The following is a 12,790-nucleotide window of genomic DNA, read 5'->3' on the forward strand; positions in this document are numbered from 1 at the left end:
ATGGCAAAGTGTGATGGTTGTAAGAGACAAGGTAAACTCAACGAGTCCATAAAATGGCAAGGGGAGATGAAGCATTTTTGCAATCTGCTCTGTATTCTGTTGTTCTGTAAACAGCAAGGTGCTCCTGACCCTTCACTCCCAAACAACACAGGTAAAGCAGGCTGGGGATGGTGTTGCCTTTTGATGGGTGGGCTAGTGAGATGGATGTTTATCTGCAAATTCACTTCAGTGAACTCTTTAAGATCTGTCTTCTCCTGGGGAGCTTGTCTGTTGCTGTTGAGTGGGTTCTGGTTTAGATCACTCTTTATTTAAACTTCTGTAGGTATGAAATGCAATTGCTTCATGTACCAAACAAATTTTAAAGATGAAGCAAAAGCACTTGCTTTCAGTCACTTCCATGAAACAAAGGCCTGTTTCCTTGGGGTAAAATACAGTGATATGTAGTGCAGACATGTTAAATATCTAGCTTGTCTTCATAACACCAAGAAGATATGGTAGAATGTTGATATTCTTTTAACAATCAAGTGGTGAAATTAGTAGACTTAATGGTTTTAAATACAGACTCCTATATATGCACTTAAACCAGCCACTTCTGTGCAGACTATAGATATATGAAGACTCTCCATTTCTGTGTCATTAAATGTTGATTCTTGGGAAGTGTCAGTCCCAAGGTGTACAGGTGCTGTAGCTGTTTCCTTGAGCAGGTGGAATGGGAATGAGGGCAGGAATGAAGCCCACAAGAACAGGAACTATGAGTTTCTGTAGGGAATGAGACACAAAGAGATGAAAGACCCTCAAAGACAGGAAGAGAAAGGGAAAGAAAAAGCAGGAATATCACTGCTCCTAAAGCAGGGCATCATTTCCCACAGAGTGGCTGCAAGAGCAGGATACCCAAAACCAATAAAATATTAACTGGGAGTTTTTAGTGTGCACCAGGCCATGTTCAGCTTGGTGCACATTGTTTCAATTCAGTGCAATCTGCTGCTTACATTGGTGGGAGCTCTTTTCCCTTCTTTCTTGATTTGCTTGTGGAACTAGCTCCTGTTTAAACTGAAATGCTGCAACTTGACACCTACATCCCTTCTCACACAGCAGCCTCTTTCATCTGGAGACAGATCTGAAGGGTGGGTGTTGTTTCAGAAATGCTTTTTTTCTCAATTATCTTACTGCTTCTTCTCATTTTCTTCTGTCCACTGTGTCCAGCAAACCTTTCCATGGCACCAGCCTCCTCCTCAGGCCCTCCTTCTTTAAGAAAGGACTCAACCCCTGTCATAGCAAACGTGGTGTCCCTTGCAAGCACCCCAGCTGCCCAGCCTACTGTTAACTCCAACAATGTTTTACAGGGTAAGGCAGCTGAATACGATGCCTGTACTTTTACATCTCTATTCCTGAACATTTATATTTGCTCAGGGATTTTGCTGAGAACAAGGGCCACTTCTTCATTATGCTTCACATCACTGCAGATGATTGCTTTTGTCCTTCCTTTATCTAGGTATAAATAATGACTTAAATTTATGTACATACATCAGGGAATGAGTTTTAATTGGAATTCTTTTTCTTGACCTTGGCAGAATATGGATTATTGTTCTTGATGATAAGTAGACATGTTATTTTATGGTTTTTTTCCTTCACAGGTGCAGTTCCTACTGTGACAGCCAAAACAATAGGAGATGTAAGTTTTACAAGAGACTTTTTCAGTTTTGCCCAGATTGTATCAATAACAAGTGAAGTATCCAAGAGTTTGGCACTATCATTTTGTAACTAATTTTTGATGAGGATTTAAAATTCATCCAGCTTGCAGATGCTTTTAAAAAATGGATAGAACTTAGATGATACAAAACTCATGTGTCCACTGACAGATTTGGATGTTTTAAGGCAAAATTTGTCAGATTGTAGTTCTTGAGGTGTCTGTAGTTCCCAAGTAATTCATGTATGACTTCTGCACTTGAGGCTGCCTTTTGTGTCCAGAAGTGGGATAGGATAGCAAAAGAACCAGCCTGGGCTGCTGGGACTGACATGACCAAGCTCCTGCAGCTTCATTTTCCTTCCCCACTCCCTGGCAGTGTGGTGACAGAGCTGTGGGGAGCCACTGTCACCATTACCTGGGGATAACTCAGAGAGTTCATGTTCCTGAGCTCTTTGAGGTGTGTGGTGTAGCATCTTGCAACTCTCCTAAAACACAGAGATGCTTTTGTGTAGCTTTAGGTTCTGGAAGACTGACAGCTTTGCTTTTAGCTGGAGTGTCACTTATGGATTAGAGTATGAGTTTTCCCTCTTGAAATAGATCCTGTTATTTGAATGCATGACTGAAAATTACAGTTAGCAGGACATTAGTACAAGCATGAATAGTCAGTCTGTGTGTATCAGGAAATGATGCTGCTGCTGCCAGCATTGCTGTTCATTTTTTACATTTATTTATTTTCAGTGGTTTCACATTAGTTTACTCAGTTTTATTTGTGTCTGTATCAGCCAGACTTTTAGTCATCAAAAGTATCTTAACATAATTTCTCTTTATATCTGTGCCATCAATAAAATTCCAAGGTCAAAAGTTTATAGCAGTTATTTCACAACAGAAACTAAATATTCTTGCAGATTTGTTCACTGCACTGTTAACAAAATAAGCTTTATTAGCAGCATTAGCTTTAAACAACATTATTGTTGGATCAAAGTAAATTGAGATGGAGACTAGAAAGCACCAAATAAGCAAGCTTATTTTGCAGTAGTTTTTAAATGACCATTTTTATCAGCAAATACAATTTTAAATTGTTCAGCTTCCCGTAGTACAGCACAAACTCTAGTCTGATGTTACCTTTCAAACCAATACTGACTCGACCCTCATTTGTGTTTTCCAAACAGGCAAGTACCCAGACAGATGCCCTAAAGCTCCCATCATCAAAACCACCCAGGCTTCTGAAAAACAAAGCTTTATTGTGTAAGCCAATCACCCAGACTAAGGCCACCTCCTGCAAACCTCACACACAAAACAAAGAATGCCAGACAGGTGGGTGTCTGATCTCCTGCCCCTGTTGGAATTGTCTGTGCTGCAGTTGAGAGTCATGCATGATTTAATTAGCAGAGAATATTTTTGAATGTATTATTAAACCTGAACTAGTTTTCAGGTTGTTGTATGGTTGTTTTCCAACAATGTTTGGTCTGTTTTGTTTTTGGTATAACAGAAGGAGAAGAAGCACCTCCTCAGCCCCAGATCATTGTGGTACCTGTTCCTGTACCAGTGTTTGTGCCAGTGCCCCTCCACCTCTACACCCAGTACACACCAGTTCCCCTGGGAATGCCAGTACCTGTAAGTTATGCTGCAGTTCACTACAGAAAGCAATGGTTTACAGGCTTGTTTTGCATCCAGCACACCCAGCACTGTGTCACTGGGTGCTGTGTCTGGTCATGCAGGTGGTATTTGGAGTCTTTGAAGCCATTTCTCTCCTTATTACATCACATTTTGTTAAACATTATCACACAAAACTACCAAATTGTAGGGAGCTGTCCAGTCTGGAGTTATCTTTAACTTCATTTTAGTAGTCCTAAAGTATACATAAGGTTAAATGGGAGGGATCTCCCTGGTGTATTTGCTGTTTCCCTTCACCCCTGAGTATGTTCTGATATTTTCCACATGTTCCATAGGTACCAGTTCCCATGCTCATCCCAACCACCCCGGATAATGCTGATAAGATCATTGAAAACATTCAGGAAAACAAGGAAAAGATTTCCATTAATCCATTTGAAGCTGATCTCCTTCAGATGGCAGAAATGATTGCAGAAGATGCAGAGAGAGAAAAAACACACTCTCATGGTGGTAGGTGGTGGCTTTAAAAAGGATGTGAAATGCAGTGAGGTGAAGGTCCTCTCACCACAGAAATTTCCCTTTCCCTGATTCTAGATGCTGATTTGACTTGTGGTGACAGGGACAGGTAGAAACCTCCAGATCAGTACATCATGTGTTAGAAGGAAGAGTCAAAGTCAAGAAGACAGAGCAGCTGCCTTAAAAGAAAATTTTCCTATCATTTTTTTACGAAGGATTCTTGAAGAGTGAGGCAGGTCAGAGTTTGTTAGAGAGTGACCAATCCATGTAATGAAAGTGAAACAAGCTGGAAAGAGATAAACAAAATATCTACTGGTCTATAGATGACTCAAATAACAAACAGGGAGGGATGGAAGCCTTTGGAAAAGCAAACCTATGTTAGCTGTGATTTCTGTTTCCCCTGCAGTAGCATGACCAAGGTAGAAAGCTGCTAGGGGAGCTCCAGTGGAGGAGAAGGCACAGCATGTGTGTTCATGTTATGACCTAATACATGGGGTTTTGCTGTTCAAAGTATTTTATATTGGTTGTGCAAACTGTCAGTCATGTGTAGATACAGATTTCTTTCTTTTTCTAAAGGATCTCAAACATCCGAGCACGAGCTCTTCCTGGACCCCAAGATATTTGAGAAAGGTCAGTCAGATTTCTTTATTTTACAAATGGATTTTGATCCTGCTGCATCTTTTCTTGCAAACTCCTGGTTCTGCCTTTCCTGTAGCACATGGTCCTTGTGGTCCCTCTCATTGCAGACCAGGGCAGCACGTACAGTGGAGATCTGGAGTCAGAAGCAGTGTCCACCCCACACAGCTGGGAGGAGGAGTTGAATCACTACGCCTTACGATCCAATGCCCTGCCAGAACCTGATCCAGAGCTCAAGCAGTTCTCCAAAGGTGATGTGGAACAGGACCTGGAGGCAGATTTCCCATCAGGTCAGTGTCATGTAAAGAAAAAACTTATTGTTTTATAAAAGCACACACAATTTTCTGCATGAACATTCTCCCAGCAGCCTGCTTGTGCATTTTCATGTAGTGACAGTGGATGTTTAAAGCTGCAATAGTTGATCACATCTACAAAATATTACTATTTTTAGAATATTACTGCTGTTTTCAAAGGCAGCACTCTGCAGAACCCCTGACAGGAGTAGCAGGAAGTTCTTGCTTATTTCCTTTCAATTCATCACTTCTGTGTCCCTGGATATAATCCATGTGGAGTGGTTGCTAAGATATTTGCCTGAATAAACACACCCACTGTTTTGGGGACTTTTTTGTCCTATTGAGAATTTACTATCCTTATACAGCAAGTGCACAGATTGCTAAATTAGTCAAATGTCAGGATGACTTGAATGTACAGGTGTGATTGTCAGCTGTAAGGTGTTCCATAGTATCTCAGTGACAATGACACTTGGGCTGCTAAATCATGTGATTAAACTCTTCATGGTGTTGATTTGACTTCAGACTCATTTGACCCTCTCAGTAAAGGACCGGGTTTGCATTCACGTTCACGGGCAAGACGGAGACACAGGGATGGCTTCCCCCAGCCAAAAAGAAGGGTAAGGAAGTACTCCTGGAACACAAATCCCTGTCATTTTGAAATAACAACATTATGTGCCCTAATTTAGCCATCCATGGATGAGGAGCTGATGAAATCTGCTTTGTTTGGATGTCTTTGCTTGCCTGTAGGGACGGAAGAAGTCTGTGGTTGCTGTGGAGCCCCGGAGTCTGATGCAGGGCTCCTACCCTGGCTGCTCTGTTTCTGGGATGACCCTGAAGTACATGTATGGGGTAAATGCCTGGAAAAACTGGGTCCAGTGGAAAAATGCACAGGAGGAACAAGGGGACCTGAAGTTTTCAGGTAAATTTGTCTCTCAGTGGAAATAGAAATACTTAGTTGAAGAGCACTTGGCTTGATTCATTGTTCAAGTAAAAATTAGGATTAGATGCCACTGAGTTTTGCAATGCCCATTAGTAGAAAACAGATTTTATAGAATTCTGTCTTGCATCTTTCCATGCATTTAAAAATCATAGCTATTACATTCTTAATTGAGCTGTTTCCTTTAAAAAAGTCTTTAAAATGTTAGAAATCTCCACTTTGCCTTCCTTTGCATGCAGCAGTTCTTTATTTGCAGCACAGATGCTTTATGCAGCTGCAGAGCTTTTCTGAGCTATTATAGAACCATGAAATTACAGATCTATCAGGCTATAATTCTAAGTTGACAACACCAACTTGGCCCCATCTATTTTATCTGTAGCTGGCACATTCCCAAAGTATTTGTCTGCTGTAAAAAATTTGATTCTACATCAAAATCTTAACACCTTATTTCTAGGCTTCCCAGCTGGAAAGAAACATTTCAAAAGTCTGCCCATTCTGTGCTGCAACCTCCCTGAAAGTAACTTTATTGCACCTCATGTCTCACAGGGGTGACACACGATTTTTTATGTGATTGCACATGCAGCTGGTCTGAGTTTTATTGGCCAAATCATTCAGTTCTCAGCCAGCAGATAGGAAAGAGTTCACCATTTAGTCATACAGAGTAATTAATGCATGAGACAGGAATTTGGGAATTCTGCCTGCATGAAATAATAAGGAATGTGGGAAGAGTTAATGTGCTGAATTAATTTTTCTGATCATTTCCTCTGGCCCAGTTCATCCTGTGAAGCTCAAGGAGGACATTCTCTCATGCACATTTGCTGAGCTGAGTTTTGGCTTGTGCCAGTTTATTCAAGAGGTGAGGAGACCAAACGGAGAAAAATACGACCCTGACAGCATCTTATACTTGTGCCTTGGAATTCAGCAGGTAACTCTGGGAGCCTTTGGCTCCATAATCCACTGGGACATAAGAAAGGAAAAGAATTTGATGTGCTGTATCTTCTCTACAATGTTGTATCATCATAAACTGCTTTTCTTCCTGTTTTTTTTTTCTCTTGCAGTACCTGTTTGAGAATGGTAGAATAGATAACATTTTCACCGAGCCCTATTCCAGGTTTATGATTGAACTCACAAAACTTTTGAAAATCTGGGAACCTACAATTCTTCCAAATGGTAGGACAATTCTTTTGTTTTATGTAGCTGCATGATAACGCTGTATCATAAATTAATTTTCTTTTCTCAGGGCCAGGAAGAGAATGTGATCTGAAGCTCTCACATTAGTCTCCCTCTCTACACCATGGATTTTATGTCTGTTTCTACCAGTTATGATTACACTTAAATGTATCTTTGCCTCTGGAAAGAAAGGATTTCCATTCTGGCACTCAACAACACATCAGTTTTCTTCTTTCCTCAAATTTTAACTCTTTTGTAATACAAGTAGCCAGAATTTAATACTGTATTTGAGATGAGGTACTGCAAAATCTCTGTATAGTTGCACTGATATTTCCCTGTTAGTGCTGGAAATACTCCTGGTGAGTTTGGGGATCACATTAGCAAATCACTGGAATCTTGTCTCAACTCCAAATTCAGATTTCCCAAATTCTGCTGATACTTTTAATTGGTTTTCAAGCCTGATTATGTGGTTTATAGAGCTGGACACCAGCCCTATGAGCACACAACATCTTTAGAGGATCAGTGAAATTTGTATAATGTTGGCAACTCCACAACTGCCTTTTCATTTAGAAAAATGAACTTTTTATTTAACACAGAAATAATCCATTTACCTATAGTTTGCTGCACACAGTGATTTTTTTTACAACAAATTTCTTCTAAGCCCCCACATCTCCCTTTCCTGATTTAGGATAATCACAATGGGCAATTTATGCACAAAATGGGACATTTTAAACTCATACTTCACGTTGTAGGAATTACACATGGTTGCAGTTGGCTGACTGTGGTTTAACACAGTGAAATTAGAACTTAGTGAGAATCTGCTGGAGTTTGCAGTTCCTTTTTATACTTCTCTTCAGGTATTGGAAGATCATGCTGTTCCACAGCTTGGTTCTCCATGCTCCCTCTTCTGTTTGTGCACGAATATTCTGGTTTTATTGGATTACAGTTGCTGATGATAAGTGTGAATTTGATTTGACATGTGGTTCATTAGTAGAGGTTATCTGAAAGAGAATTTATATGCATAAATAACTATTTTATTTTTTCTTTGCCCATTCTTTGTAGGTTATATGTTCTCAAGAATTGAAGAGGAACACTTGTGGGAATGTAAGCAGCTGGGTGCATATTCCCCCATCGTTTTGTTGAACACTCTTCTGTTCTTCAACACCAAATACTTCCAACTAAAGAATGTCAGTGAGCACCTGAAACTGTCCTTTGCCCACGTTATGAGGCGCACCCGGACTCTGAAGTATAATACTAAGATGACATATTTACGTTTTTTCCCACCCTTTCAAAAACAAGAGGTAGAATCAGGTGAGTGCTCTCTGATCGTTGGTGTTTGGGCAGTCACATTTGTGTGGTCTGAGTTGCAGAAACAGGGAATTCTGTGATTTTGTGATGTCTGCTTCTCTTTTAAAAAGGACTGGGGAGAAATATGTTCTGCAGCAAGCAGAGCTAAGCATGTGCTGTTATCCTGAATACATTTGCAGTGTTTTTCTCTGCTTTAAAGAGAAATTCTGAATGAGCCAAGGCACCCAGGAAAAACTTACAAAGGAGGTGTCACAGATTTGGCTACAAATTTGTTTAACAGTCTTCCTCAGCTTGCATAAAGCTCTATTAATACTGCATGAGTTAAAGGCCTTTACTGAAGTCCTTTTCTCAGCACTTGATAATTTTGGGTTTTGCAGGTCCAGACCTTTATTGTGCCTTTTTAATTCCCATATTTGTCCTGGGTCTGTGTGGGGAACAGACCAGGCAGCCCCAGTGGAGAACAACAATATGGGGCTTGCACTCAGAGGCAGACACACAGATTTTTGCTGTTAATTTTGGCACTTGGGAAAGGGAAGTCTTTGATCCTTTTGGCTTCTTCAGTTCACAGTTGCAATGCATTACATGAATTCACCTTTAATAAGTAAAATTATGTCCTCCATATTTTCCTGCTAGCTCTTGTGGGTTTTCTAGATGAGGAATGGGCTGTGGACCTGGCCTGTAGGATGTGCAGTCCTTGCCCACCCAGAGATCACACCATGGTTGGGTGGTGACATGTGACAGAACAGTTCAAGGAGTGGCTTTGGGTGATGCAGTCACCACTGGCTGCTGGGCTGGGACACCAGGCCTTGTTTCTGAAGGTGCTCTTTTCACTGAACTTCTGTGATGCCATTTTTGTGTGTCCAGATAAATTATCAGTAGGCAAAAGGAAACGCAGTGAAGATGAGGAAGTTCCAACAGCAGTGGAGATGGCTGAAAACACAGATAACCCCCTCCGGTGCCCAGTCCGACTCTATGAATTCTACTTATCAAAATGGTAAGTGACAGAACTTGAGTTTTGGTCTGTGTGTAGATCAGAACAGGCACTGGGGCAAGGAGCCCACTCAGACCTTCTGTGCCTGTGCTGTGCTTCCTCTCCCCAGTTCCCAATCCCTCAGTGGGAACAGAACAGGAATTCCAACAGCAGCACTGCTGTGAGACCCCCCAAACAGCTTTTTTTTTTTGTTTGTTACTGATGTTGAGTCAAGAACACAGTTACAGAGAGAGATGCATTTTAAATAAATACATCTTTAAATAAATAAATTCTTTTACATTACTACAGTGCCCATGGCATTCTCATCTCCCTTAATTCCCATACACCACCCTTGTTGTGAGATTATAAGTAACACCCAAGGAATATCATGTTCCTTGTGAAAGAGTGTAGAAGAGTGAATTAGGTAAAAATCCTGATAAATTTTGCCTGCTGAGAGATGTGAGATTAACCTGTGTTTAGGAGTTAGGTAGCAAGGACAGAGATATAAATCATTTTTCTCTCCTCTTTCTACATAAACTTCAGTTAGTTCCTTGAGCAGGTGGAAGATGATGTTCTTCTCTCTTCAAAGAAAATACACATGCAGAATGAAACAGCATCTCATTAGTGTCAGCTGAAACTCAATAAATCACCCTCAGAAATGTACCTCCTGAGCTTACTGCAAGTATCCCATTACTGAGGCACAGACAGGCATGCAGCTGTCCAGATTCCTTCTCTCCCTCTTCTTACATTCCTTGTCTTCACTGGCACATTATTAGAAGCTTTTGATTGTTCTTGGGCTGGGAAAGCATTTTCCTGCTCCCCATCATATTTCATAGCTGAGTCCCTGCAGAGGTGCAGGCAGCAGTACAAATTCCCTTTGCTGTTTTGGTGTGATTATTCCCAAACCAGGCAGGAGGGACTTGGAACCCTAGCAGAGCCTGGAAGGTGCCTTGGAGTCAGTCAGCCTTTCAGATGGGCTCAGCATTGCAGCGTGGTCAGGCAAGCTGGGATTTGGTTTTACTCACTCTTAAACACCACCTTAGAATCATTTAGGTTCAAAAACTCCTCTAACCCCTCATCAAATTCAGCTGTTCCCCCAGCACTGCCAAGGGCACTACACCCCATGTCCCCAAGTGCCACATCCACATGGCTGTTAGATCCCTCCAGGGCCAGGGACTCCACCACTTGCCAGGGCTGCACAACCCTTTCAGTGAAGAAATTTTCACCCATATCCAGTCTAAGCCTTGAGCCATTTCCAGCAATTCTGGAATCCCAGAACCAGTTTCCCTCAGAGATTGTATGTCAAATGCATTTATCACTCTACCATTAATTGGATGACACTGAAGAAGCACTGCTGTAAAGAAATTACTTTGATTTTCTTTGTTTCTTTATAAGCAACTAATGCTGAGTGACCTGGAAAGAACTTAACTGTTCCCTCTAGGAAGGGGGAGACAGTGTTGCCATGCCAATGTAACTCTGATTTCTTTGCTGACTCTCTCTTAAACTGTTGGTAAGATTTTAAATGCAGCCTGAAGTTCCTAAACCTTGTTTCCTTTGCCTTGGCAGCTCTGAAAGCGTGAAGCAGAGGAGTGATGTGTTCTACCTGCAGCCCGAGCGCTCCTGCGTTCCCAACAGCCCCATTTGGTATTCCACATTGCCAATAGACCCAGGAACCTTGGACATCATGTTAACAAGGATTCTTATGGTGAGGGAGGTACACGAAGAACTTGCCAAAGTCAAATCAGAGGACTCTGATATTGAGTTATCAGACTAACTGCAGTGGGGTATTTTACTTTGAATACACATCAGAAGCACCAAAATGTGAATACGTCCAGCCTTTGGAAAATGTGTATCAAATAAGCCAAGATAATGTCACCTACAGGCAGATTTTGTACCACAGTGGATGTACAAACTGGAACTGGAAGGAAGCAAGCTGTGTAAGCTGCAAATCCCAACGTCCTGCAGCACCGATCAATCCTCAGAACAAATCCAAGTGGAACTCACCCATTGGATTGGTGCAGAAATCCTTTATCTGTTTAGGATTTTTAAAAGTTGTGAGATATTTTTAAGGAAAATGGTTGTGTAAAATCTACCCTCACACTGGTGGGCATGGAGAGCTAGATTGTGGCTCGGGTGACTTCCCAGCCTGCTGCCAAGGAACACGTGGAGATCCTTGAGCTCTTCCAGAGGATTCGAGAGAAAGGGGTGAGCTTTAGACAAGCAGACACCTTCCGTTATAAATACACCTACACCTACACTTTTATAATTTTTTTTTTTTTTGGAAACTGGGATCAAATGTTAGGAAGGCAGGAGCCACTGGCCATCCCAAGGGACAACTCTGGCTGCTGTTAACTGGTCACACGAGGCCGGGCTCCAACCCTGGCTGTGTTGGAAGAGGTGCTCTAGGTCAAGCTTCCGAGTGACCTTTGGGGAATGTCCAGGAGGGGATGTCCTGGGCTCTGTGCAGAATTCCTTTCCCAGCCCAGTAGCTCTGCAGTCTGTCCATATAACCCAGCCAATACTGTGGTGCGTGGAAAGTTCATTTCCCTTAAGGCAGCTTTCCTTTCTCCTCTTTCCCTGCTCCTATGGTTTTGATTCTTTTTTAAGGCAAACCTAGAGAGGGCTTTGTCATTTCAAACAGGAATACACACACACTCTTTCTCTTTCCACCTTTGCAACACGGGCAGAGTGTTGTACAAAGGATGCAGTATTACTTCTGAGAACAGAACTGTGGTAGAAAAATGACCATGTGTGTTTTTATCCCACCCCACCCAAAGAGATTTAGTCATAGTGTTGGAAATTGAAAGAGATTTTTTTTTAAGGCTTGGCTGTTACTGAGTCTTTTGGAAGAGTAAAGCTCCCATGTGGTGTTTAGAGGACAGGACATTATCAGGTACTGTCTGTATCTCTCTTTTCTCAAGCTCTAGGTGTGTGTTTCTGATGACCACTGGCCACAAATTCATTGGAAACCCAAGCTATTTTTGAAGAGGAGAATTGTATGGTTTTTATCTAGCTCTGGTCAGTTATCCATCTTCTGTAACAAGGGTCTGATATCTGAGCTTGTCACTAAAATTTCAAGAGATGAAAATCAACAGCCTTGAATAATATTTCAGGTTTTTTGTTTTGTTTTGGTTGGTTTTTTTTTTATTATTATTTTTTTAGCAGTTACAAAAGTAATTTAACAAAAATAAAATCAGAAAGTAGTCTATTGACGTTGTGTACTCGGTAGTCCTGTCCCTGCCTGTAACAGATTTCACTGATGTATTTTTTAATACAGAAAATTATGTGAAAAGTAAAACCTGCCCCTGATTCTGTCTGACCAAAGCCCATCTGTGTCTGTCATTTCTGAGCAAAGGTTCTGCTTTCTCCTTTGGCCTGGCAGGGGAGATGTTTTGGCCACTCCTCAGCACAGGGATGCTCCTGCAGGCTCAGTTCTTGCTCCATGAACACCAACCTGCCCCTCCCCAGTGTTACATTGAATAGTGACACTGCAGGCAGAGTGGTTTGGATTGGGAAGGTTCAGGGAAAACAAAATCATGCTGGAAAGATCAGTTTGTAGGGGATTAAGAATGCCTGAGGTGTGTCTGCTGCTCCCAGGTGTGCCCAGAGCCTCGGTGGCCGTAGCACAGGGGAGGCTCCAGGAATTCCTGTGTCTCCTGGGC

The 12,790-nt window shown here is 41.7% G+C and overlaps 1 protein-coding gene across 7 annotated transcripts in view; it reads left to right on the plus strand.

Moving 5' to 3' along the window:
* Positions 1 to 12,444, plus strand: part of ZMYM4 (zinc finger MYM-type containing 4) — a 36,442-nt gene extending 23,998 nt beyond the window's left edge. For 6 of the 7 annotated variants that reach the window (XM_064398612.1, XM_064398613.1, XM_064398616.1 and 3 more), the window contains 15 exons: positions 1 to 151; positions 1,204 to 1,344; positions 1,635 to 1,672; positions 2,857 to 3,001; positions 3,177 to 3,301; positions 3,637 to 3,808; positions 4,391 to 4,444; positions 4,561 to 4,740; positions 5,266 to 5,360; positions 5,491 to 5,662; positions 6,454 to 6,605; positions 6,739 to 6,850; positions 7,913 to 8,161; positions 9,023 to 9,152; positions 10,695 to 12,444. In XM_064398612.1, the coding sequence (XP_064254682.1) occupies positions 1 to 151; positions 1,204 to 1,344; positions 1,635 to 1,672; positions 2,857 to 3,001; positions 3,177 to 3,301; positions 3,637 to 3,808; positions 4,391 to 4,444; positions 4,561 to 4,740; positions 5,266 to 5,360; positions 5,491 to 5,662; positions 6,454 to 6,605; positions 6,739 to 6,850; positions 7,913 to 8,161; positions 9,023 to 9,152; positions 10,695 to 10,902 (2,124 nt within the window). In that variant the 3' untranslated portion in view covers positions 10,903 to 12,444. The remainder of the gene's footprint in view (positions 152 to 1,203; positions 1,345 to 1,634; positions 1,673 to 2,856; positions 3,002 to 3,176; positions 3,302 to 3,636; positions 3,809 to 4,390; positions 4,445 to 4,560; positions 4,741 to 5,265; positions 5,361 to 5,490; positions 5,663 to 6,453; positions 6,606 to 6,738; positions 6,851 to 7,912; positions 8,162 to 9,022; positions 9,153 to 10,694) is intronic. The other variant, XM_064398615.1, reaches the window with a different exon arrangement.
* The last annotated feature ends 346 nt before the right edge of the window (positions 12,445 to 12,790 follow it).

The sequence above is a fragment of the Passer domesticus genome, chromosome 24, assembly GCF_036417665.1.
Source record: "Passer domesticus isolate bPasDom1 chromosome 24, bPasDom1.hap1, whole genome shotgun sequence".
NCBI lineage: Eukaryota > Metazoa > Chordata > Aves > Passeriformes > Passeridae > Passer > Passer domesticus.